Source organism: Coregonus clupeaformis, chromosome 20, assembly GCF_020615455.1.
Source record: "Coregonus clupeaformis isolate EN_2021a chromosome 20, ASM2061545v1, whole genome shotgun sequence".
NCBI lineage: Eukaryota > Metazoa > Chordata > Actinopteri > Salmoniformes > Salmonidae > Coregonus > Coregonus clupeaformis.
This window is the reverse complement of record NC_059211.1, coordinates 42,616,549-42,638,705: the sequence shown is the minus strand read 5'-3', so window position 1 is coordinate 42,638,705 and position 22,157 is coordinate 42,616,549. Positions and strand designations below refer to the sequence as shown.

At 42.4% G+C, this 22,157-nt stretch overlaps 1 protein-coding gene across 1 annotated transcript in view; it reads left to right on the top strand.

Moving 5' to 3' along the window:
* The window catches only part of LOC121533433 (ephrin type-B receptor 1), a 204,028-nt gene extending 182,180 nt beyond the window's left edge, over positions 1–21,848 (top strand). The window contains exons 12-16 of the mRNA XM_041839371.2: positions 6,765–6,980; positions 13,026–13,175; positions 17,760–17,953; positions 18,106–18,261; positions 19,774–21,848. Coding sequence (XP_041695305.1) covers positions 6,765–6,980; positions 13,026–13,175; positions 17,760–17,953; positions 18,106–18,261; positions 19,774–19,882 — 825 coding nt within the window. The 3' untranslated portion in view covers positions 19,883–21,848. The remainder of the gene's footprint in view (positions 1–6,764; positions 6,981–13,025; positions 13,176–17,759; positions 17,954–18,105; positions 18,262–19,773) is intronic.
* Positions 21,849–22,157: the final 309 nt, after the last annotated feature.

The window sequence follows — 22,157 nt, the reverse complement described above, 5'->3', positions numbered from 1 at the left end:
TTGATCCTTGGCTCGTTTGAAGCGAGGCTTTGAACACCCCTTTGATGTCTGCTCCCTCACCAGGCCCCTCTTCTGAGCCACCGCACTTGACTCCTGCAGCCATCGATTTCTGGGTTGTTTTTCTCCTGGCATGCCCATGTTGGTGGCGCAGGGAGCCAGAGTTGAATGAGCACCCCGCTCTGAATGTTGGAGGTGCCCACTGAGGCCACAGCGGAGGGTCAGACCTGCCGTAACTCATGGGAGGGGGTTATCCACCTTGGTAGGGGCCACTAACAAACATCCAAGCTGGGGATAAGGAGGCAGAGTGAGAGAGATTAAAGACATGGATCCACTGTGGGGCTTAACATATATGTTTTATTTATTGTCACATACACCGGATAGGTGCAGTGGTGGAATGTGTTGTTTTACAGGGACAGCAATAGTATTATGCCTGGCCGGTGTTATGGGCGGGCCTTAGGGGGCCTGACCCGCCCTACCGTACCTCCTTGCCCGTCCAAATAAAATATTAAAATATTGATAATTTATTTGGCCGAGACACGCGCCGACAGAAAGATGCATCAATCTCAGATAAAGCATTTGCGAGAGTGAAACAGCGCCCCTCTGTCTCAGTATGTATAGCCCATGTATCTGATGCTGTCTGGCCAAAAATAGAATGCTATGTCATACTCTTTTTGGCCAGACCGCATCAGATACATGGGCTACATATAGTAAGACGGGTGCTGTTTCGCTTGCGCGGATGCTTTCTCCGGTGAGAAAGTTTCAGCCACCGTTCGGATGCTGGAATTATTTTGGATGAACGTGCGAAGGTAACCTACTTTTTGAAGTGATTTGTTTGTCAATCAGATGAAAACATCATGACTGGTTGTGTTCATGCCACAGTAACACTAGAACTGCTAAAGCAATCATTTGGACTGCTCATGAATTACATTTTATTACTCTGCATGTTTATAGTCATAAGCATATATAACACACTGTCGTTGTTAGAATCGTAATATCACAAACAGAACTGTTAGAGTTATAATGCCATTTTTAAATGGTTTTCCCTGGTTGCCCCTCCTTCTCCCGACAGTAGGGCCTGATCCCCTGCTTCTACCGGTACCGTGCCCGGTTGATAATCACCCCTAAGGTGCTGTGCCCAATTGATAATCACTCTGATAATTGCCTCGAAACTGAACCTAAACTATATTGAAACTAATCTCACATATCTAACAACAGGTGAAAAACATTATTATGTAATCACCAATTGTGAATAAAGAACAAGGCTGGCCATTCTATTGTATGGATCTATTCTAATTATAATCTCAAAATGGTATGTACCCTATATCAGTCCAATGAATCCAAGCAGTTTTATCAGTCTACTCTGGCCTACACAGTGAAACTGTGCGTAATTTACAATGGCAAAAAGACCAAGACGAATGGATGCACATGCTGCGTTAGCGTTGCTACAAAATCTGAATGAAAATGTCTCAGATAGTGGGGAAGAAATTAATCATGACATCTCTGATGGTTATTCTTCTGATTCTTAGCTTCAGCCTGAACCTACACCTCCAAGGGCTAAGAGCAAAAAAAGCCAGAACGGTGCGCACTGAGCAAGTGCCCACGCCACCACCAAATGAAACAGTGAGACAGAAGAGAGGAAGGGACGGCACCGTTTGGATAGACCATACTGGTTACAATGCTACGGGCCATAAATAAACTGTTACCGCATTCCAAAACATATGTTTTCTGTTGCATAGTTGTAACAAAGGCATTCCACAAATAAAATTGATTGAACACCTGAATATTATTTTTATATATTTTTGTACATATAGCCTACAGTATCATAATCTAATACAAATGCTATTGTGTTATTTGAAATGTATATTTTTTCGTATTCTAATGTTACCTAAGACCTTCATAAACACAACCAAATAATTATTTTTTCAATAACATAGGCTATATGAAATGTATTACTGGTAATTACACTGTTAGAATGTTGAAGTCAGAATGTCCCTAGTCCCTTGAGGCCCAGCGGTTTTATTAAAAGGTAATACATTTTTACAGTTAAATTACATGTCTTTACTATGAAACTCATTAAAAAAAGTTGTGAAAAAAGTTGTGCTTGCGAAAGGCACACATAGGACATCCCGTGAAAATATTTGCCCCTCTATGGAAATCAAATTCCCAGCCAACTGATTCGTTCTGGCGCCGTCCCTAGCAGTACGTCTCCCCTGGAGCAAATTAGGGTTAAGTGCCTTGCTCAAGGGCACATCGACAGATTTTTAACCTTGTCGGCTCAAATTATTGGCCCAACGCTCTAACCACTAGGCTACCTGCCACCCTACAAACAAACAAACAAACAAACACACACTCTGTTCCTTACACAGGGCCCAAGTCAAGTGGAACACGTATTACGTCAATGAAGGACAATTTGGTAACATTTGGAAAAGTGCATAGCCTATATGGTGCTATTCCTCAATACTCAACAACTGTTAAATAATTATATATATATATATATATATATATATATATATATATATACACTACCGTTCAAAAGTTTGGGGTCACTTAGAAATGTCCTTGTTTTCGGTAGAAAAGCTATTTTTTGGTCCATTAAAATAATTGATCAGAAATACAGTGTAGAGATTGTTAATGTTTGAAATGGCTATTTTAGCTGGAAACGGCTGATTTTTTAAATGGAATATCTACATAGGCGTACAGAGGCCCATTATCAGCAACCATCAGTCCTGTGTTCCAATGGAACATTGTGTTTGCTAATCCAAGTTTATCATTTTAAAAGGCTAATTGATCATTAGAAAACCCTTTTGCAATTATGTTAGCACAGCTGAAAACTGTTGTGCTGATTAAAGAAGCAATACAACTGGCCTTCTTGAGACTAGTTGAGTATCTGGAGCATCAGCAATTGTGGGTTCGATTACAGGCTCAAAATGGCCACTTTCTTCTGAAACTCGTCAGTCTATTCTTGTTCTGAGAAATTAAGGCTATTCCATGCGAGAAATTCCCAAGAAACTGAAGATCTCGTACAACGCTGTGTACTACTCTCTTCACAGAACAGCGCAAACTGGCTCTAACCAGAATAGAAAGAGGAGTGGAAGGCCCTGGTGCACAACTGAGCAAGAGGACAAATACATTAGAGTGTCTAGTTTGAGAAACAGGCGCCTCACAGGTCCTCAACTGGCAGCTTCATTAAATAGTACCCACAAAACACCAGTCTCAACGTCAACAGTGAAGAGGCGACTCTGGGATGCTGACCTTCTAGGCAGAGTTGCAAATATACCCTTTGCCTATATAACAGCTTTGCACACTCTTGGCATTCTCTCAACTGGCTTCATGAGGTAGTCACCTGGAATGCATTTCAATTGAAGCTAGAGACTCTTATCTCCCTCACTAACTTTAAGCATCAGTTGTCAGAGCAGCTTACCGATCACTGCACCTGTACACAGCCCATCTGTAATTAGCCCACCCAACTACCTCATCCCCATATTGTTATTTATTTTGCTCATTTGCACCCCAGTATCTCTATTTGCACACCATCTTCTGCACATCTATCACTCCAGTGTTAATACTAAATTGTAATTATTTTGCACTATGGCCTATTTATTGCCTTACCTCCATAACTTACTACATTTGCACACACTGTATATAGATTTTCTATTGTGTTATTGACTGTACGTTTTGTTTATCCCATATGTATCTCTGTGCTGTTGTTGTTTTTATCGCACTGCTTTGCTTTATCTTGGCCAGGTCGCAGTTGTAAATGAGAACTTGTTCTCAACTGGCTTACCTGGTTAAATAAAGTTGAAATAAATACAAATTAAAATTAACAGGAGTGCCTTCTTAAAAGTGAATTTGTGGAATTTCTTTCCTTCTTAATGCGTTTGAGCCAATCAGTTGTGTTGTGAGAAGGTTGGAGGGTATACAGAAGATTATGGCAAGAACAGCTCAAATAAGCAAAGGGAAACGACAGTCCATCATTACTTGAAGACATGAAGATCAGTCAATACAGAACATTTCAAGGACTTTGAACGTTTCTTCAAGTGCAGTCGCAAAAACCATCAAGCGCTATGATGAAACTGGCTCTCATGAGGACCGCCACAGGAATGGAAGACCCAGAGTTACCTCTGCTGCAGAGGAAAAGTCCATTAGAGTTACCGGCCTTAAGAATTGCAGCCCAAATCAATGCTTCACAGAGTTCAAGTCACAGACATATCTCAACATCAACTGTTCAGAGGGGACTGTGTGAATCAGGCCTTCATGGTCGAATTGCTGCAAAGAAACCACTACTAAACGACACCAATAAGAAGAAGAGACCTGCTTGGGCCAAGAAACACGAGCAATGGACATTAGACCGGTGGAAATGTGTCCTTTGGTCTGGAGTCCAAATTTGAGATTTTTGTTTCCAACCGCCGTGGCTTTGTGAGATGCGGTGTGGGTGAACGGATTATCTCCGCATGTGTAGTTCCCACCATAAATCATGGCGGACGAGGTGTTATGGTGTGGGGGTGCTTTGCTGGTGACACTGTCTATGATCTATTTATAATTCAAGGCACACTTAACCAGCATGGCTACCATAGCATTCTGCAGTGATACGCCATCCCATCTGGTTTGGGCTTAGAGGGACTATCATTTGTTTTTCAACAGGACAATGACCCAACACATCTCCAGGCTGTGTAAGGGCTATTTTACCAAGAAGGAGAGTGATGGAGTGCTGCATCAGATGACCTGGCCTCCACAATCCCCCGACCTCAACCCAATTGAGATGGTTTGGGATGAGTCGGACCGCAGAGTGAAGGAAAAGCACCATATGTGGGAACTCCTTCAAGACTGTTGGAAAAGCATTCCAGGTGAAGCTGGTTGAGAGAATGTCAAGAGTGTGCAAAGCTATCATCAAGGCAAAGGGTGGCAATTTGAAGAATATAAAATATAAAATATATTTTGATTTGTTTAACACTTTTTTGGTTACTACATGATTCCATATGTTATTTCATAGTTTTGATGTCTTCACTATTATTCTACAATGTAGAAAATAATAAAAATAAAGAAAAACCCTGAAATGAGTAGGTGTGGCCAAACTTTTGACTGGTACTGTATATATACAGTGGCTTGTGAAAGTATTCACCCCCTTGGCATTTTTCCATTTTGTTGCCTTACAACCTGGAATTAAAATGGATTTTTGGGGGGTTTGTATCATTTGATTCATACAACATTCCTACCACTTTGAAGATGCAAAATATTTTTTTTTGTCAAACAAACAAGAAATAAGACAAAAAAACTGAACACTTGAGCGTGCGTAACTATTCACCCCCCCCAAAGTCAATACTTTGTAGAGCCACCTTTTGCAGCAATTACAGCTGCAAGTCTCTCGGGGTATGTTGCTTGGTGTTGCCCCTTGCTTAGTGGTGTTGCAGACTCTGGGGCCTTTCAGAACAGGTGTATATACTGAGATCTCGTGACAGATCATGTGACACTTCGATTGCACAAAGGTGGACTTCATTTAACTAATTATGTGACTTCTGAAGGTAATTGTTGCACCAGATCTTATTTAGGGGCTTCATAGCATATGAATACATATGCACGCACCACTTTTCCGTTATTTATCTTTTAGAATTTTTTGAAACAAGTTATTTTTTTCATTTCACTTCACCAATTTGGATATTTTGTGTATGTCCATTACATGAAATCCAAATAAATACAGGTTGTAATGCAACAAAATAGGAAAAACACCAAGGGGGATGAATACTTTTGCAAGGCACTGTATATATGTGTGTGTAGATACACTTAGTGGCCAGTTTATTAGGTACACCCATTTATTAGGACCCCCCTTTGCCACCAGAACAGCCTGAATTCTTTGGGGCATGGAAACGTTGCTCAATTGGTATCAAGGGACCTAACGTGTTCAAGGAAAACATCCCCCACCGCATTACTCCACCGTCAGCAGCCTGTACTATTAACACCAGGCAGGATCGTGCCGTGGACTCATGCTGCTTACTCCAAATCCTGACTCTGCCTTCAGTATGAATCAACAGGAACCGGGATTCGCAAGACCAGGCAATGTTTTTCCACTCCTCAACTGTCCAGTGTAGGTGATTGCGTGCCCACTGGAGCCACTTCTTCTTGTTTTTATCTGATAGGAGTGGAACCCGGTGTGGTTGTCTGCTGCAATAGCCCATCCGTGACAAGGACCAACAAGTTGTGCGTTCCGAGATGCTATTCTGCACATTACTGTTGTACCCTGCCGTTATTTGCCTGTTTGTGGCCCGTCTGTTAGCTTGCACGATTCTTGCCATTCTCCTTCGACCTCTCATCAACTAGCTATTTTTGCCCACAGGACTGCCGTTGACTGGACTTTTTTTGTTTGTTGCGCCATTCTCTGTAAACTTTAGACACTGTTGTGCGTGAAAAGCCCAGGAGGCCATCCTTTTCTGAGATGCTGGAACTGGTGCGCCTGGCACCGACGATCATACCGCGCTCAAAGTCGCTTAGGTCACTCTATTTGCCCATTCTAACGTTAAATCGAACAGTAACTGAATGCCTCGATGCCTGCTTTAAATAGCAAGCCACGGCTACGTGACTCACTGTCTGTAGGAGCGAAACATTTTCGTCAATGGGGTGGTGTACCTAATAAGCTTTATTAGCATAAAGAAACTGCTCCACCAATTTGTTTAACTTTACCTTTGTATCTCCAACACAAGGACATTCTTTATTATGTCATTACCTCTAAAGTGACATAATTTCCTCTTTGCCCCCTGGTCCCTGCCCTGCAGCAAAATGACGGACAGTTCACAGTGATCCAGCTAGTGGGGATGATGCGTGGCAATGCCGCGGGCATGAAGTACCTGGCAGAGATGAACTACGTCCACAGAGACCTGGCCGCCCGCAACATCCTGGTCAACAGCAACCTGGTCTGCAAGGTGTCCGACTTCGGCCTGTCCCGTTACCTACAGGATGACACATCAGACCCCACCTATACTAGCTCCCTGGTGAGTACCCTGTCTGTCAATAGAGTGTTGGGTGATTCAATAGTTGGCCATGGTTATTTATTTGTGTCTGTGGTAAATAGGGATTATACTATGTCAAATGTCACTCTTTTTTCACCAGAATCATATCCTATATCACAGTCTACAGTATGTATATGAGTACAACTTGCTATAACTGCAGTATTCTGTATTGCACTACTGCAGCAAAATGCACAAGTTGTTGAATTGCAATCTTGATGAGTTCTGAGGACTCGTCTCACAATTCTTTGGTTAGAACTGAAATGCAAAAGAAAAAAAAGTTTCCACAATTCTGTGTGTCTGTCTGGCTGTGTGCAGGAGGCAGAACTTTATAATGAGTTTCCCATAGGGCAGCCTCCACAACAGCTTTAATCAGAACATCAACATTTTGAAAGGAAACAGTACATTTTTCTCTTTCCCGTTTGCAAAATGGACAGTATTATTACACAATGTGGAACTCCAGACATTGGCATTGTGAATGGAATAACAACTAATGTCTGAGATGAGTGTGCATGTCTGCCTATTACATTTACATTTACGTCATTTAGCAGACGCTCTTATCCAGAGCGACTTACAAATTGGTGCATTCACCCTATAGCCAGTGGGATAACCACTTTACAATTGTTTTTTTGTTGTTGTTTTTTTGGGGGGGTAGAAGGATTACTTTATCCTATCCCAGGTATTCCTTAAAGAGGTGGGGTTTCAAATGTCTCCGGAAGGTGGTGAGTGACTCCGCTGTCCTGGCGTCGTGAGGGAGCTTGCCTATGCAAAGACACTCTCTCACACGGTCATAGATTATAGAAAATTATTGATTGGTGCTTGCAGGAGCATTGTAATAGACAACCCTGCAAGTATCATCTAAGATTTCTGCTAGGTTACACTGTCCTGCCTCAGAGAGTAGTTGGATTTCATTTGGGTTTGGTTATAAGCTCTTGAGTTGTGCTCTATATTGTAGATTTCCCACTTCGCATTTCCTCCCCTAGAATCAAATCAAATCAAATCACATGCGCCGAATACAACATGTGTAGACCTTACAGTGAAATGCTTACTTACAAGCCCATAACCAACAATGCAGTTTAAGAAAAAAATAAAAATAGCAAATAATTAAAGAGCAGCAGTAAAATAGAATAACAGTAGGGAGGTTATATACAGGGGGTACCGGTACAGAGTCAATGTGCGGGGGCACCGGTTAGTCGAGGTAAATGAGGTAATATGTACATGTGGGTAGAGTTAAAGTGACTATGCATAAATAATAAACAGAGTAGCAGCAGCGTAACCTCTGACACCGCCTGGTATGGAGGTCCTGGATGGCAGGAAGCTTGGCCCCAGTGATGTACTGGGCCGTACACACTACCCTCTGTAGTGCCTTGCGGTCGGAGGCCGAGCAGTTGCCATACCAGGCGGTGATGCAACCAGTCAGGATGCTCTCGATTTTACAGCTGTATAACTCTTCACGACTGTCTTGGTGTGTTTGGACCATGATAGTTTGTTGGTGATGTGGACACCAAGGAACTTGAAGCTCTCAACCTGTTCCAATACAGCCCCGTCGATGAGAATGGGGGCGTGCTCATTCCTATTTTTGGCCAGGTGGCCAGGTCTCGGACCTCATGGCCAGGTCTCGGATGGCCAGGTCTCGGACCTCCTCCCTATAGGCTGTCTCATCATTGTCGGTGTGATCAGGCCTACCACTGTTGTGTCGTCGGCAAACGTAATGATGGTGTTGGAGTCGTGCCTGGCCATGCAGTCATGGGTGAACAGGGAGTACAGGAGGGGACTGAGCACGCACCCCTGAGGGGCCCCCGTGTTGAGGATTAGCGTGGCAGATGTGTTGTTACCTACCCTTACCACCTGGGGGTGGCCCGTCAGGAAGTCCAGGATCCAGTTGCAGAGGGAGGTGTTTAGTCCCAGGGTCCTTAGTTTAGTGATGAGCTTTGAGGGCCCTATGGTGTTGAACGCTGAACTGTAGAATCATCTTCTCCTTAAGAAACCATTGGTGTCTGGGTGTTTGTGGGTGTATATTAAGTGAGAGTGTGCCTGAGTGTGTGGATGTGGGTGAGTACGGCAGAGAGGCAGTGTGTATTGGTCCTGTCATGGTTGGCCCAGAGGGCTGACCCTGTGGTTCTGGGTGGATGGCTGAGGGGGACTGGGGGAGGCTGGGGGGTTATGGCCGTGCTCTGTGCTCTGTTTGCTGCCTGCTAATTAAGACAGTCTTAGCCACTCCTCTCTGTCTATTTAAATGAGCTCTCTCTCCTATAAGATGGGTTTGCTGGGACAAACATGGCAGGGGTAGCTCCAATGCTTCAGTATCTCATCATATCCCAGCTCAACATGAGAAACAAACCTGGCCAACAGGCTAGCTGTTTCCATTACAGAGCTGAGCTGCTCCACTGTTGTTTGAAATGGGAAACAGAGCTATTTGTGCTGGGGTTGCCCTTTTCACCTAACGAGCTCTGCCCTGAGCACCTCAGACTGCACTGCTGAACAACACCATTGATTTATTTATTTCTGTTTGTTTGCCCTTTTAATTCCAGTTCTCCAGCCAATGTTCTGTTGGTTGGCTGTGAAAGGGCTTTTTGAGGTGAAAGGGTTATTTCTTAACCACACCTGATTTAAAAAACAGCCATTGCAGAGGTAAAGCATTTCTCCTACTTCCAACCACAGTTTTTTAGTTGCTGGCTGCAACCCATTGGCAGTAAGGTTACTCATTGAAAAGCATGTTAGATTTCACTGATTAATTGCACTATACATACAATCTAATTGCTAATTGTTTATATCACATATCATACATATATTATAACAAATCTAATATGATGGCTTTGGCCATGAGGGGCTCTTTTATTCACCTTTGTAGGGGAGATTTGTAGTGTGAGTGTCTGCGGTGACGTTTAGGCCTTTGTAAATGTCACACACATCATGGGGAGTGAGAGAGTTGAGACAAAAGAATGTAGAGGCCGAAAGCTGTACAGAACAAGCTATCAAAAGAGCACCAGAACTGCACAGTGAGTGGCTCACCATTTACATTTTCTCATCTAATAATTTATGTCCAGCCCTTCATGGTGTCAGTAGTTCAAAGATGAGAAGTTAAATTAACTCTATCTACGCCAAGCTCCTGGTCCCTGGTACAGTATGTGACTTCAACGTCTCAATATTGACACAAATATAAAGTAGTACGTTTGTCAATATTTAAATAAGTTAGAGCATGAGTTATGCAGGACCCATGGGAATGCTTTATGTTAGGGAGGTATACGTGATAATTAGGTCAGTGCTTAGTTCCTGTTTGTACTGTATCCATCCGTATCTACCCAGTCTGTCTCCACAAACTGTTCTTCAAGAAAATATCAATATAATTTGTACTGCTCTCTAAATTGCCATTGATGCAGGGTTTCCCTGCTTCATGCCATGTAGATAAATATCCTCATGGTTTGGACAGTGTGAACCCACTTGGCTTTAAAAAGGGATGACAGTCACTGGAGACTGAGGGAAAAAGCCTGTTTTGCAGAAATGTCCAAATGATACATATCTGGAGTAGGGCCATATTGATTTGGGTTTAACTGTACTATAAAAACAAGATTGTGAGATGGGAAAAGCCAGCCCTCGATACCCCTGGAGTTTTTTTTTTTTTAACAGAATAAGTGCCATTCTCTTCACCCAATGGGATCATAAACCAAATTATGCCGGCTGGCATGAAATGCATTTTTCATCACCCCTCTGCCATATTAATAGTCTAATTTATCCTTGAAGATTGGAAAAACAAAGTAATCTGGTTAGGCTTCACATTACTATTTATGATTTACTGTGGCAGATTTATGAGCTTACGTTATATGTGTGTAAATGTATACTACATGAAGAGTGTGTGTGTGTGTGTGTGTGTGTGTGTGTGTGTGTGTGTGTGTGTGTGTGTGTGTGTGTGTGTGTGTGTGTGAGGAAGGGAGAGCTGGAGGGAGAGGAAAGGAAACAGGGAGATAGGTTTGCCTGTGTTTGTGCTAGGGAGAGATACAGGAGAGAGGTTTGCCTGTGTTTGTGCTAGGGAGAGATACAGGAGGGAGGTTTGCCTGTGTTTGTGCTAGGGAGAGATACAGGAGAGAGGTTTGCCTGTGTTTGTGCTAGGGAGAGATACAGGAGAGAGGTTTGCCTGTGTTTGTGCTAGGGAGAGATACAGGAGAGAGGTTTGCCTGTGTTTGTGCTAGGGAGAGATATAGGAGAGTGGTTGTTTCTGTATGTGTTGTATGTAGGTTAGTATACCCCTCAAAAAGAAGACACCTATCTCAAATACTTCAATAACTTATTACGTGTAATTCTTGTCATTAATTTAAGGAACAGTCATGGAGTAACCAACATAATGAACACGCAGTACCAAAACCCAGCAGATTTTAATTATAGCATCAGTAGTTGTACTGTAAAATGATTCCATTCATTATGCCTTTCTCCACTCCCTACACTAGACATCACACAGTGTCTGGAGCTCTGAAGCTTTGTTGACTATAGACCTTGCTGTAATACTGTCAACACTTTTAAGTTTCATAATTTCATTGTTTCCCTGAGGGAATTCTCTCTTCTCACAGTTTTTATTGGGTAGAGAGAGAAAGTCGACTCTATTCATTATAAACATACAGTGTGCGCCAATCCTATTGTTTGCCTCTGCATTTCAACAATTTGCTTTATTAAAAACCTGCGGTTTGGCTGCCTCCCCCACAACGTTAATTATAGGGGATCTGCAATGCAGCCTCAAACGAGCCAACCATTGAAGCATTATAAGTTCAGCAGGAAATGCTGGGATTTGTAGTATTTTTGATGCTGTAGCATTCCTTTCTTCTGTTGTGGAAGAGACATCTGAGCTCGCCTCCAGGAGCCAAAGAACACACAGAGGGAAAGTGGCTCAAAGCGCTGTAAATTAAATGCACAAGAACTGAGAGTCTGATTCAACGCATGCTTCTGAACAATGGTTACTCTCTCATGTTGTCACACTGAATACCCTTCAACATCAAAAATATTCCTTGTAAAATGGATCCTTAGTAATACATATGTTATTCTTGAGTCAACAACTGACTTGTAAGCATCAGGTCCATTTAGCTGTTGACGGCATGTGAATATTATTTATGGAGGTTTCTCTGCTCAACACTCATCAGGGGTTTTCTCTCAGTCCTGTGAATTTACAGCACAGGCTTTTCAAACCCAAGACTCTAGCCAGAACAATCAGAACAGGGCTTGCGCTTCATGATTTTCAGTCCAGCGCTCCAGACAGAGCTTACAGAGGTCTTTAATTCAACCATCTCCAATAGATGGGATCCACCATCAGCCCAATGTGCTTCGCTAACAGCACACACTCATAAATATGTTCCCTGTAGAGCATGTAGCTAGATCCGGAGGAGGGCTGTGTAAGCCTGCAGTTCCTTTGAAATCAGGCTTATCCAAAAGCGTACACGTCCTGGCCTATTGGTGCTGTTAAGAGTACACTCTTCCAGGAGTTGTAAGAGAAATCACCCCAGGGTGTGCTGTATGCATGGTGGGGAATATGAAATTTGCATCGTTCATCAATGTTAATGAAAATAATTGCATGGTGAGCCAGTGTTGTTGGTACACTCACTCATTACACATATACCACTAATCTTTTTTCCCAAATACATCAATAGATTTCTATAGTCAGCATGTGATTTAAAAAATATGTTTTTCAAAGGAATGTTTATAATGACATATAAATAGTTTGGTTTTAAGTCCGCTGCATATGTTTTTGATATGGAGATTGTAGGTTTTGAATAAATACTTAGATTGGTGGGGTGATTTCAGCAAAGCTCTGTTCTTGATAATGAAGTGTATTTGCAAGAGGAAGCTCACAGAGATGGTTCTAATTCGTCTTTGGCTATGACAGTTTGGCCTTGGCCTTAAAAAGCAGGAAACTGTCAAATGTCATGTCAAACCAGCCAGTGTAAAGAGACACAAGATTACGGTCTAAAAAAAGTCGCTCTTTCTTCCTTGTCTCTGTCTCACTCTCTCTCTTTTTCTCTCTCTCTATTTCTCTCTCTCTCCCCCCAGGGAGGGAAGATCCCGGTGAGGTGGACAGCCCCTGAGGCCATTGCCTACAGGAAGTTCACCTCAGCCAGCGACGTGTGGAGCTATGGCATCGTCATGTGGGAGGTGATGTCATTCGGCGAGCGGCCGTACTGGGACATGAGCAACCAAGACGTGAGTATTATACAACTTCCTGTCCTTTCAGTATTAACAGATACAGTGCCTTCAGAAAGTATACATACCCCTTGCCTTATTCCACATTTTGTTGTGTTACAGCCTGAATTCAAAATTGAATAAATATATGTTTTTTCTCACCCATCTGCACACAATACCACATAATGACAAAGTGAAAACATGTTTTTTTTTTTACACTTTTGCAAATGTATTGAAAATGACATACAGAAATATCTCATTTACATAAGTATTCACACCCCTGAGTCAATACATGTGCAGCAATTACAGCTGCTAGTCTATCTGGGTAAGTCTCTAAGAGCTTTGCACACCTGGATTCTTCAAGCGCTGTCAAGTTGGTTGTTGATCATTGCTTGACAGCCATTTTCAAGTCTTGCCATAGAATTTCAAGCCAATTTAAGTCAAAACTGTAACTATGCCACTCAGGAACATTCAATGTCATCTTGGTAAGCAACTCCAGTGTATATTTTGCCTTGTGTTTTAGGTTATTGTCCTGCTGAAAGGTGAATTTGTCTCCCAGTGCCTGTTTCAAAGCAGGCTGAACCAGGTTTTCCTCTAGGATTTTGCCTGTGCTTAGCTCTATGCCGTTTATTTTGATCCCAAAAAAACAACAAGTCCTTGCCGATGCCAAGCATACCCATAACATGATGCAGCCACCACCATGCTTGAAAATATGAAGAGTAGTGCTCAGTGATGTGTTTTTGGATTTGCCCCAAACAACGCTTTGTTATAACTCTCAGGACATAAAGTTCATTTCTTTGCCACATTTTTTGCAGTTTTACTTTAGTGCCTTATTGCAAACAGGATGCATGTTTTGGAATATTGTTATTCTGTACAGGCTTCCTTCTTTTCACTCTGTCATTTACGTTAGTATTGTGAAGTAACTGCAATGCTGTTGAGCCATCCTCAGTTTTCTCCTACAGTGCCTTGCAAAAGTATTCAACCCCCTTGGCGTTTTTCCTATTTTTTTGCATTACAACCTGTAATTTAAATGGATTTTTATTTGGATTTCATGTAATGGACATACACAAAATAGTCCAAATTGGTGAAGTGAAATGAACCAAATTACTTGTTTAAAAAAATTCTGAAAATTACTAACGGAAAAGTGGTGCGTGCATATGTATTCACCCCATTTGCTATGAAGCCCCTAAATAAGATCTGGTGCAACCACTTACCTTCAAAAGTCACATAATTAGTTAAATAAAGTCCACCTGTGTGCAATCTAAGTGTCACATGATCTCAGTATAAATACACCTGTTCTGAAAGGCCCCAGAGTCTGCAACACCACTAAGCAAGGGGCACCACCAAGCAAGTGGCACCATGAAGACCAAGGAGCTCTCCAAACAGGTCAGGGACAAGGTTGTGGAGAAGTACAGATCAGGGTTGGGTTATAAATAAAATCTAAATCTTGTAACATCCCACGGAGCACCATTTTAAATCCATTATTAAAAAATGGAAAGTATATGGCACCACAACAAACCTGCCAAGAGAGGGCCGCCCATCAAAACTCACGGACCAGGCAAGGAGGGCATTAATCAGAGAGGCAACAAAGACACCAAAGATAACCCTGAAGGAGCTGCAAAGCTCCACAGCGGATATTGGAGTGTCTGTCCATAGGACCACTTTAAGCCGTTCACTCCACAGAGCTGGGCTTAACGGAAGGGTGGCCAGAAAAAAACCATTGCTTAAAGAAAAAAATAAGCAAACACGTTTGGTGTTCGCCAAAAGCCATGTAGGAGACTCCCCAAACATATGGAAGAAGGTACTCTGGTCAGATGAGACTAAAATTGAGCTTTTTGGCCATCAAGGAAAACACTATGTCTGGCGCAAACCCAACACCTCTCATCACCCGAGAACACCGTCCCACACCATGTTTTTCATCGGCAGGGACTGGGAAACTGGTCAGAATTGAAGGAATGATGGATGGCGCTAAATACAGGGAAATTCTTGAGGGAAACCTGTTTCAGTCTTCCAAAGATGTGAGACTGGGATGGAGGTTCACCTTCCAGCAGGACAATGACCCTAAGCATACTGCTAAAGCAACACTCGAGTGGTTTAAGGGGAAACATTTAAATGTCTTGGGATGGCCTAGTCAAAGCCCAGACCTCAATCCAATTGAGAATCTGTGGTATGACTTAAAGATTGCTGTACACCAGCGGAACCCATCCAACTTAAAGGAGCTGGAGCAGTTTTGCCTTGAAGAATGGGCAAAAATCCCAGTGGCTAGATGTGCCAAGCTTATAGAGACATACCCCAAGAGACTTGCATCTGTAATTGCTGCAAAAGGTGTCTCTACAAAGTATTGACTTTGGGGGGTGAATAGTTATGCACGCTCAAGTCTTCTGTTTTTTTGTCTTATTTCTTGTTTGTTTCACAAAAAGTGGTAGGCATGTTGTGTAAATCAAATTATACAAACACCCCAAAAATCAATTTCAATTCCAGGTTGTAAGGCAACAAAATAGGAAAAAATGCCAAGGGGGGTGAATACTTTCGCAAGCCACTGTATCACAGCCATTCAACTCTGTAACTATTTTAAATTCACCATTGCCCTCAAGGTGAAATCCCTGAGCAGTTTCCTTCCTCTCCAGAAACAGAGTTAGGAAGGACACCTGTATCTTTGTAGTGACTGGGTGTATTGATACACCATCCAAAGTGTAATTAGTAACTTCAATATCTGCATTTTTTTTTACCCATATTCTATGCGAGGCAATGGAAAACCTCCCTGGTCTTTGTGGTCGAATCTGTGATTGAAATTCACTGCTCGACCGAGGGACCTTACATATAATTGTATGTGTGGGGTACATAGATGAGGTAGTCGTTCAAAAATCATGTTAAACACTGTTATTGCACACAGAGTGAGTCCATGCAACTTACTATGTGACTTGTTAAGCACATTTGTACTCCTGAACTTATTTAGGCATGCCATAACAAAGTAGTTGAATACTTATTGACTCAAGACATTTCAGCTTTTAATTTTTTATTAATTTGTAAAAATGTATAAAAACATAATTCCACTTTGACATTATGGGGTATTGTGTGTAGGCCAGTGACACAACATTTCAATTTATTCCATTTTAAATTCAGGCTGTAACACAACAAAATGTGGAAAAAGTAAAGGGGTGTGAATACTTTCTGAGTGCACTGTATGTGACTGTAATAAAAAACGGAGAATACCATGATACTGGGCTCATTATTTCATTTAAGGATGTCATTATGGGTGTCCGCTAATTCATATTCATACTCGTTTTATGTCAAACTAACACTGGTCTCCTCAAATCTCCATCACAAATTTTACACTGCAGAATTGTTGTGGATCTGTCTGTCTGCCAGACTCTGCAGTTGTGTGCAGTTTTTATTCAGACCCAGTGTAGTGGCACTGCAGTCTCCACCAGTGCATCTCTCTGTAAGTCCTTGGAGTAACCCATCTAGAGATACTGGAGGATTATAGGTAAAGAAGATTATTGTTGAAAGCACAGCTTCCCATTTGCAACAGTCCTGCCTCAGACACTAACGAGATCTCCCACAGTGAATTCCCAGACAGCAACTCTCTCGCCTGCCACTCTCCTGCAATCAAGGTTGAATAGCCAGGGGGCGGGGGAAGATTTCTTAACACAGACCAGCTCTCGGTATATAGTTAATTAAATTCCCACTCTCTCCTTTTTTTCTATTTTACAAGGAATCAGGCCCCAGCCCCCACAAGGAAGCTGGCTCCTGCCGGTTTCTATGGTAAAGCTGTCTCTTCTTTTGTGGTGCGGGGATTGACGGCTGTCTGGAGAGACCACCCTCTCTCTGATAAAAGAGAAATCAGGGAACGGAGATATATCAAAATCCCTTCAGACCGTCCTGTTTTTTAAAGCAATTATCAGCTGTGGTATCCATTGTTCTGCCTGAAGTTCAGCTGCAACACAGAGACCAGGGAAAATCTCCTGAGGATCGTATGGATAGAGAAAATAGATTAATCAAATGGGATGTTACTGTAAACTTTGTTTGACAGATTTGGATGTAGAGTGAAGATACCAGGGTCACTAAGAGTGCAGATTTCGGTGAAGTTGAACGAAACTTTGCACATTGTATTTGGTGCATCTTTCCCCTCCTTACAGCTAGTGTTTACACAAACACAAAGCTAGGTCTTATACAAGCAGTGACAAGCTGTAGGGAAGCTTAAATTGGATATGATGGTATCATTGGAAGTGTGCCAATGAAATCCTATTAGAGCTGGCATCCACTGCTCTGTTATGGTGTTCTAAAACCTCCAATCTGGAAGCAGTTCAGTTGCAGGTGTCTGGAAACATACAGCACATCAAAAACCTTTGTCAATTGATTATGAACTCTTCCATTGTTTAGAACCACCATGGACATTTTCCATATTGGATTTGTGTTTCATATTTAATGTTTTGCTGCCAAACAATGTGTTCAAACCAACACCTTTGTCCGTCCCTGTAGTCTATGTTCTCAGGGGGTCATTTTGATCATCAGTCTCCCAGTGTGGTCTACTATGTCCCTCTCTGTTTCCTTCATTTCCTGTCTTTAAATGTGCCATCTCTTTCTCCTCTCCTCCTGGTACAGGTGATCAATGCCATAGAGCAGGACTACCGGCTGCCCCCTCCCATGGACTGCCCCACAGCACTACACCAGCTGATGCTGGACTGCTGGCAGAAAGACAGAAACGCCCGGCCCAAATTCACTGACATCGTCAATACGCTGGACAAGATGATCCGCAACCCTACCAGCCTCAAAGCTGTGGCCACCATCACTGCAGTGTACGTCTGTAAAAACTGGTTTAACTCTCAACAGAACACACACAGTCATAAACCATATTACTGAAACACTTATCCCATGTTTTCCCCCTCCTGTACCACATCCTTTCACTGTTTCATCCCTCTCCTCTCCTCTCCTCTCTTTTTCTCCACAGGCCTTCTCAGCCCCTGCTGGGCCGCTCCATTCCAGACTTCACCACCTTCACCTCTGTGGAGGACTGGCTAGGTGCCATCAAGATGGGCCAGTATAGAGACACCTTTCTGGGCTCCGGCTTCACCTCCTTACCACTGGTGGCTCAGATCACCTCTGAGTAAGTCCTGACGTCATCATATCCCACCTAATTTTCCCATCTTCTCAGGAGTCTCAGGAGACACCAAACAGTAAAACCCTCCTATCACTATCCACTGTAGCAATAGAATATTTGATCAGCCCTTGATATAATATAATTAGCAGACGCTTTTATCCAAAGCAACTTACAGTCATGCGTGCATAATTTTTTTTGTATGGGTGGTCCCGGGGATCGAACCCACTACCTTGGCGTTACAAGCACTGTGCTCTACCAGCTGAGCTACAGAGGACCACAGGCAGATGGTTCCCAATATTACTTTTTTGAGAAATTCCAGTCATGGAATACACACACCTGCCTGCACACGCACGCATGCACACACGCAAACGGGCGCACGCAACACACACATTTGTCACAGATTACAGAAGGTCTCAGAAGTATTATCCCCCTATAATTAGATTTGCACTATTCTAGATGTAGTGTAATGGGGCAGGCTGGAATTAATTTTCAATCAGGTTCACTGAGACAGTCAACCAGCCACACAGGCCATTGCAGTCACACATCCACCTTCAAAAAGCTGTCTCAGAATAATGGGAATCATGCTTCCGGCTTAGACACAGGAATAATCCCTTCAGTAAATGTCCATAGGAGCTCAGGACTGTCATGCTTCAAATCCACCAGGCATTCAGAGCTCTGGATAGGTCTACATCGCCAAGGTCTCTCCGTCTTACTAATCACTTTGATTTGATAGTGGCACGACAAAAAAAGTATTTTAAGTAGGACAAATGATTGGCTTTCCTTTAGTTATAGACAGGTTAGTATTTTTCGTCATGAATCTTGTTCTGGAGGCAGCTCTGCAGAGTGGTCACTAGCTGGCACAGCCACAAAGTCATAACATCTGATTTGAACCCTAACCCTAACCACACTGCTAACCCTAATCTTAAATTAAGACCAAAAAGCAAATTTTTGTTTTCATGAATTTTTACAATATAGTCAATTTTGACTTTGCAGCTGGCTCATCTAAGGAGAAATCGCTCAGTTCTGCCTCCCATGACAAGACTCATGACAATAAATGTAAACCTGCTGGTTGTTCAGACATCAAATAGATGGCCTTTAGGTTGTTGTTGTCCATTTGAATGCTACTGTACAAGTCAGCAACAATTCCCAGCAGTCCTCAACCAATTGTGTCCATTCTGGGCTTACCATTGTAAGTAGAACAGTGTATTACCATATGAATGGGAACAGTAAAAATATATTGTGCTTATCTCTAGCAGGGAGTGAATCTGGCACATTGTTTACTGCGCTGGAAACCATCCCTATATGTTTATCTCTCTGCTCTGCCTCAAGCAGACAAAATATTGTACCATTGTCTTTGTGCATGGTGTGATTGTTTGTCTATGTATTAGTACACGTACAATGACAATATCCATAGCCCAATAATTCCATCCAAGAGCAAACACACAGACATCAGGTACTGTACTGTGAACACCTCCATCTCTCAGCCTTGTTGTTGACACTGTTCCTCCTGTTTGTCAGAGACCTGTTGAGGATAGGAGTGACCCTGGCCGGCCATCAGAAAAAGATCCTGAGCAGTGTCCAGTCTATGAGGGACCAGATGGCCCAGTCGCCCACCTCCATGGCCTGACTACAGGGGGCGCCAACACCACCACCAGGGAACCCATAGTAGAAATCCCGATGACCCAAAAAATACACCAGGGTGGAGACACTAACCTTGATCTAAAGAATGACTGTGTGGCACATTCATAACAACAACATTCACACCCCCAACACACACTTTCTCAAGACCAGAGGGAAAGACACCTGCCCTCTAGTCTACTGAAGGTACAAAGGGATAGAAGGGAAGATTCTGCCTCAAAACAACTTCACTGGTTCAATTACGGCAGTCTATCAAGTTGGCTTCTTTTTTGCTGAAGAAGAGAGCAAGCGGAAATGCAAGGGAGTTTGTTTGCTTGCCGTGACAGATGGTCTTGAAGTGCTAAAGATAAAAGATAAAGAAACCTGTGCTACTTTATGAGGATCAATGGGATGACTTAGCCAAAGAACAGCATCAAACAGTCACCCAAATAAAATAAAAATATACAAAAAAGATATTAAAATCAAAACAAGTAGATTGACTTCTTATTTAAATGAATCTTCATATTGAAGATTATTTGTAAATACTATATGGATATTATTTTTCTGCTTGCATTTTTTGCAACAACACAACTAGTTTCACCTGAATAGTTTAGGATTGTTGTAGTCATGAAGGGTTATTTTCTATGGAGGCACTTGGAAGTTCTTCTCAATAGGAGGCAGATCCATGGGGTAAAGACCGACATGACTGATTCTGTATAAAGGATACACTGTTTATATATACATATAAGATATCTCTTTGTAATGTTTTAGACTTTCAGAGACCATATTGACATTGAACCCATACACCTGCTAGAGTCAGTAAGTGTCTAGTGTTGTGCATCGAATACCCAGGGTAAATACATAATGTTACAGGGACAGTGAAGGTTATATGAAATCTTAAAGTTGTATTGACAGTCTCAAGTGCTTTGTGCTTTCACCACACTACTACCCTAGAACATTACCTACCATTTCCGGTTGCTTTTCAAACATGACAACAGAACGTCTTTCCCAGCTTGACGTGTTGTGTTGACCATGCTGTGTTGACTCTGGGCCACTCGAGGCACGTTAAAGAATGTGTCAAAAGCATGTTGTAAGTCAGTGAAGGTTGTTATTATGACAGAGAGAGTGGGCAGATAAGTAACAGGGATGGACTTTGTAAATCTACCTTTTAATTAACACAGGTGACTTCCTCCCACGCCAAGCAATTAAGCGGCAGGAATGAGGTTCAAAACGTCGGGGGAATACTGACCATTGCAGACAGGTCATTCTCCTATCAGATTCTGACATTTCATTGCCTTGTGCTTCCTCTCCTTTTTTAATTAAGTTGATATCTACTAATGATAGACATGATCTATTTGCGATCAGCTCATAATGGTGTGTGGTGATGATGGGGGCTGTTGAAACAGTGCAGGTTAATAGCTTGAAGTGGATGGCTGTGTTCTCCTGGGGACCCAGATGCTAGAACTGAAGCATCAAATTCATTACCCAGCTCAAATATGACGGATTACAGGGTAACAAGTGGGAGCCTTCTAACATAATACCTTTGAAAAAGTGTCTACTGTTCATTTGTGTGCATATTTGTTCAGCAGGCCTTAGACAGCATGTGAAGCTACAGTATGTACAGAGTAACTGCCATCTCCATTACAAATCATTTTGTCTCTCTATCTACGATCCCAGTAGTAGCTATCTTCAGCAGTGTCATGGTAACCCCTCACAGTTACAGTTATTGGTGGCAGCAAAGAGTTATTATTGACCAGAGCAGACTGTACTGTATGTCAGGGCCCATCAGGTTAAGTGTTACAAAAACACTTTGGCCAAATATGTCTCAACAGTACCTAATGTATATCATAATACAGAGAGTACTGTATCACCTGCACTCAAGCAGAGACTTGAGTGCAGGTGATCCTCTGTAGCTCAATTGGTAGAGCATGGCGCTTGTAACGCCAGGGTAGTGGGTTCGATCCCCGGGACCACACATGCGTAATAATGTATGCACACATGACTGTATGTCGCTTTGGATAAAAGCATCTGCTAAATGGCATATTAAGAAGAAAGTGTCAATATGGACTTTTAGGTCTTTCTAAATTAGACATCTGTTGGGACACGTAAAAAGTTGCTGTCCTTATTAAAGTTTTCCTTTTTATAATAGCAATTTGGTAGCTGTTGGACATTAGTGTTCAGCTTCACTCCACTGACTCGGATAATAGACTGGTGGAATTGGAAAAATTGTTGTTATTTTGCTCTCTTACCAAGAGAAGATGAAAGCTGGGAGAAGTTGGAGAACT